General features: G+C 68.2%; 1 protein-coding gene across 2 annotated transcripts; it reads right to left on the bottom strand.

Moving 5' to 3' along the window:
• Positions 1-948: 948 nt before the first annotated feature.
• LOC117803832 (adhesion G protein-coupled receptor B1-like) lies at positions 949-4,431 on the bottom strand. 2 transcript variants are annotated; one of them, XM_034668701.1, is made up of 4 exons: positions 3,523-4,431; positions 2,457-2,492; positions 2,228-2,332; positions 949-1,744 (listed from the first exon to the last, which is right to left on the bottom strand). In XM_034668701.1, exons 1-4 carry the CDS (start codon positions 4,414-4,416, stop codon positions 1,544-1,546), a joined length of 1,236 nt encoding a protein of 411 aa, XP_034524592.1. In that variant the 5' UTR covers positions 4,417-4,431; the 3' UTR covers positions 949-1,543. The 2 variants fall into 2 exon arrangements, with proteins under 2 accessions (XP_034524592.1, XP_034524593.1); XM_034668702.1 differs by having other exon boundaries at positions 949-1,741.
• Positions 4,432-5,065: the final 634 nt, after the last annotated feature.

Raw genomic sequence — 5,065 nt, 5'->3', positions numbered from 1 at the left:
GTGGTCCTGACCCGAGGCGGTCGAGAACAGTGGTGGGCCAGTTGCCAAGGGAACCCGGCTTGGCGTTGTGTTCATCTGGAACGCTGTGGTTGGGGGGCCATAATCTCAGGGCGCTGGGGGGCTTGCAAACAGCCCACCTGTGCACCCCCTCTTTGGGCCAGCGGCCTCTGCTGCCCGCGGTGGGAAACGCAGCCTGCGGGAGGAGCCTGCCTCACCTCTCCTCCCAGCCTCAACGCCCCCCCCAGCCTCGCAGCGCCCAGCTGGGCTCTCTGCGCGGGTTCAGGCTGCCCCCTGCTGGAAACATAAAGGAGAGGCAGGCATTTCAGCTCGGGGGGGATGGGCATCTCCAAGTTCAGGCTCAGAAACTGGGCGAGCTGTGGGCCTCGGTCCAAGGTGGGAGGGGGCAGAGGGCAGGGCTCTGGGCGTGTCCACATGTGTTCCTCATGCCTGCCCCAGGGCCAAGACTGGGGTGTGTGGGACAGGGGTGAGGCAGAGGGCGGGGGTCCTGGAGGAGATCCTGGGCACACCAAGGCCAGCTGGAAGGAGCTGGAAGGAGGGGGGCCCTGACACCCAAGGCTCCCTCCCTCCCTCCACATCCTCTGCCCCAGTCCCCAATTGCTCCCCCAGCAACAGCTCCGGGCACAGGGAAGTCACACACCAACAGCCCCCGTGGGTCTAAAAGGCTGGGGGGCGGGGGAGAAGGGGAGCCCGGCATCCGAGGGTCCCCATCAGTTCCCTCGTAGCACCCCTGGGGGCCACACCACTGCGAGCCTGGGGGCCAAGGTCCACACATTATGGGCTCCTGATACCCAGGCAGGGTGCAGGGGTGGAGCCCCATTGCCCACCAGGCCTCCCCAGCCCTTTGGAACCAGGTGGAAAGACCAAGGCCGCTCAGCAGAAGCCACCCCGCGGGCCGCAGGGGGAGGCCACACAGACGCGACATGGGTTTTTAATTCTTTTTATTGAAGAAAAGAAAAGGAGAGAAAAAATAGATTCCCCACCCCTGCTCTTCCCGGAGTGGGCTTCTAGTCCTGCCCCTGGGGTCGGCGCAGGTGAGAGGGCTGTGCTCTCCACCTGGGTCTGGGGAGGGGCCCCGGGCCCTGGAAAGGTGTGGGGGGGGGCTGGCTGCTTCCCGAGGGGTAGGGGTGTCTAAAAAATGGTGCCAGGCCAGCTGGGCCAAGCAGGCTGGCCCTGTGCTGCGGCAGCTCAGGGAGGCATCCTGGGGGTGCCGGCCACATCCGGCCCGGCCACTGTCCGCGGCGGCCCGCTTGCCTGCCCACCGGCGCTGGGCTGGAGGAGGGCAGAGTCTGAGGCATCTTCCGGCCTCTGGAGCCCTGTGCCCACCCGGGCCGCCGGTGCCTCCTGTCCCTTCTGGCTCTGGTCCCAGCACTGCGGGCCTCCGCCTGGCCGCCGTCCGAGAGCCCTGAGGCCAGGACGCGGGCCCGGCCTGCAGCCCGAGAGCATGTCTGTGCCCGTCCCGTGGCAGGAGCGGGCAGAGCAGCGTCCCTCCTCGTGGCCCGGTGCGTGGCCGCCGCCCACCTGCTCAAACCTCAGTCTGGAGGTCGATGATGTCCTGGCCCACCAGTGGGATCGTGGCGCCCGACTTCTCCCACTCCACGCTCCGCAGCTCCAGAGGGGACGGTGGCAGCGGCTCCAGTTCCTTCTTCACCCACGCGGGTGTCCCGTGGGCTTTCCGAAGGCTCTCCCAGGGCCGCTTGCTCGGCGTCTGCGGCTTTTCTGGCTGCTAGCCGGTGCGCGGTGGATGGATGGAGGGACCACAAGGGAGGCCACGGAGCAAAATCAGACAGGGAGTGGGGAAAGAATGCAGACAAGAGTCAGAACAGAGGGGAAGGGGCCTCAGAGAGCGGAGAGGCAGGGAATGGGGGAGACCCAGGAGCAGAGCACCTCCCGCTGTGGGGTCGGCACGAGGGATGGCCTGCGGTGGGGGGCAGCTGCCCGGCACCGCTCCCTCGGCCATGGCATTCCGTGGGAGGCGGCCTGACCGTTCGCCAGTCCAGACGGCCTCCCCCCTGCCCAGGAAGGCCCGTTGGGTTGCCCTGCCCTCCAGGGTCTAGCATGGGCCAGGTGAGGTCATTCTCCAGGAAAGGTGGCAGGAAAAAACGAATGAATGAGGAGGGTGGGGAGAAGGGCTCTCCAGGAGCAGCCCCCCCCCCACGCCTGGCACCGCCACCCCGCCCAGCGCCCCAAGGCCCCGCCCATTCCGGACCTTGCTGTCCGGGCCCAGCGCGTCCTTGTCCTTCTCCGCGGGCTGCAGCTTCCGGCTCAGGTCCTGGAACATGTCCTGGTGCCGCTTCCGCGTGTGCATGATTTTCTGCGGGGCGGGAGGGGGGCGGAGGCTGAGCCCGGAGGGGAGCTGCCCTGCCCCTCCCTGCCTGCTGGAGGGGCGCAGAGCCCCTCTGGCCCGGCCGTGTGGGGGAGGGGACGCCAGGACCCACCTCGAAGTCCAGCTCTGCGTACCGCGATTTCCGCCGCTGTGGGGAGAAGGGGTTCGTGCGCATTTGCAAGCGGTTCCCTAAAACCTCCCGGGCCACAGGTCCAGGCCTCTCCTTGCCTGAGGATGGGGAAGACCAGGGAGCCCCTGGCCCCATGCCTCCTCTTGGGGTCTCGGCCAAGCCCTGGGGGACACGCCTCTGACAGCCCTGAAGCTGTGGTTCTCAGCGCCCAGGCCCCTTGCAGGCCACCCGTGGCCTGAGACGGTGGGGGCCCAGCGTGAGCTCAGCAGGAAGAGGGTGGACAGGAGGTGGGGGCCCAGAGGGCAGGAACAGTCACAAGCAGCCCTGGTACCCCACCCTGGAGTGGGGGTGAACCTAGGAAGGTCTTCATCCCCCTCTGTCCCCGAATGACGAGCCAGACCGTGCCCTGGGCCATCCCCGCCTATCGGCCGGTGCCAGCGCTGGGCCAGGGCATCGGGCTTAGCCTGCCCAGGACGTGATTCTGGGGACAAGGGGAGTTGGATTCAGGCCAGCGGCACAGCTGCGGGGCCACGGAGGCAGGGAGCCAGGAAGGGGGAGCAGGGCCCCAGGGAGGGCGGGGCTCCCTGAGGGTGCTCGACCATGCTCCCCCCACCCGGTCTCTGAGCCCCATGTTGCACAGGCTGGGTGGGCTTGGGGTCAAATCTAGGCTTCAGGGACTTGCTGCCCTGACCCCAACCACGGAAGGGGCTGGATTCAAGCCAGCTCAAGTCCAGCTCCGTGGGCCTCTCTGCAATGGGAGAGACCCCCGTTGTGGCACAGGCCAGAAGCTCCGGGTCACGAGGGCCCAGCAGGGCCAGGGGAAGCGTGGCTAGAGAACAGAAGGAGGACAGCGGGCTGGCTGTCCTAGGGTGCGCCCTGTCACGAGCCAGCTCCCCAGCACGTCCCCCTGCTTGTCGATGGGCTCCTTCCAGCAGCGGGGAGGCAGGACGCAGGCCCCAGCATTCCCAGCCTGGACTTGCTAAGCCGCAGCCCAAACCAGCAGCGCCCACAGCACGCCCTGCCCCCGGGGCCCCTGGGCTGCACTCACCTCCAGGGAGCTCGCCGACAAGGTGGAGACATTCTCGTTCCTGGTCCCAGCCGCCGAGCTGGGCCCCGGGTGGGCCGCGGGTTCTCCTGGCTCCCCCAGGCTGGAGGGCGCTGGCTCCAGGGTGGGTGGCGGGGGGTGGGGGGCCGTGTTGAGGTGGATGAGACGGGTCTGGGGCATCTGATCGATGTGGATGCTGTGCTTGGCCTCCTCCTGGGGCTTGGGCCGCAGCGTGGCCGTGGCCGTTGGCAGGATGACGTAGCTGGTGTCCAGGGCCTTCTCCTGGGCCCGGCTCAGCTCTGAGTCCAGCTTCTTGAAGATGTCCCCATCACCGGCGAAGGAGGACTTGGATGCCCTGTCCTTCTTGAGGGTCAGTGAGTGGTTGGGGAAGTCGGGCAGGGGGCCACCCGGGCAGCGGGGCGAGCCGTGCAGGTGCAGCTTGGACACGTTGGCTGGCAGGCTGTTGAAGTTGGTGGGGGGCGCCTTGGCGTGGGCGAGCTTCAGCTTCTCCTCCTCGGGCAGCGACGGCCGCTTGAGCGTGCCCGTGATCGTGGCTGTGCGGCAGGCCGCGATGTCCTTGTTCAGCACTGTGGGGACAGGCGAGGGGGTCAGGGCCGCCTCGGGGGTGCCCCGGCCAGGTCCCGCTCGGGCACACCCCGACGGCCCTGAAGCTGCGGTCCCCAGTGCCCAGGCCCCTCGCAGGCCACCCCTGCCCTGGTCAGCGGGGGTCCACTGTGTGGGGTCTGGTGCTGTGGCAGCTGGGTTTGCTTTGCCTTTTCTAACAAGGCTGGAACATGGGGTGCTTCTGTGTGCCCCCGCAGACAGGACAAATGACCGCCACCCGCACACCGCTCTCCCCAGCAGCTGGGGGCCCTGTCGGCCCTGGAGCCAGCCCATGCTCCTTGGAGCCCACAGCTCCTCATGGGGCGTTGGGGCAGGGCAGCCCGCTCCTGGGGAGCCGGGCCCCTTATGCCTCACTGCCCCACTTCTGTTCGGCTGCAGGGGCACGGGACCGCATGACCCCTGACCCGGACTCCCGCTGGCCCACCGCCCGCCCCGCTCCTACCAGTCACTGCAGCCTCACTGGCCCGTGGAGAGCACACAGCTGCCAGGCCCAGCTGCCCACCTGCGCCCCACTCAGAGCCCGTCCCCGGAAGCCTGCGGTGACCGCAGGGCCCTCTCCTTGCTGGCCAGGTGGACGGGCACCCTGCCACACCTTTGCCCAGCCCTCGAACACCCACAGCTGCCCCAGGAGCACACACTCTCCCAGCAAACGGCCACTCGCCATCCCCTCGGAAGCTCCGGGCCCCCTCTCATCTCCAGCCTCTAGACGCTGACCTCCTCTGGGCACCCCAGTGGGGGACCTGCCATTTTACCGCCAAACCTGCGCCCTTCCAGGGTCCCTACTGAGTGAGCGCTAAGCCCCACAGATGCAGGGTGAACCCCCCCCCCGCACAAACCCAGCTGCAGGTCTCCCACCTACTCAGCCCCACATCTGACTCCTCTAGGCCCCCAGACCCCCAGCTCGTGTGCCCCCTCACCCCCA

Source organism: Ailuropoda melanoleuca, chromosome 9 (genome assembly GCF_002007445.2).
Source record: "Ailuropoda melanoleuca isolate Jingjing chromosome 9, ASM200744v2, whole genome shotgun sequence".
NCBI lineage: Eukaryota > Metazoa > Chordata > Mammalia > Carnivora > Ursidae > Ailuropoda > Ailuropoda melanoleuca.
Note: the sequence above shows the minus strand (reverse complement) of the source record. Positions and strands in the feature narration are given on the sequence as shown.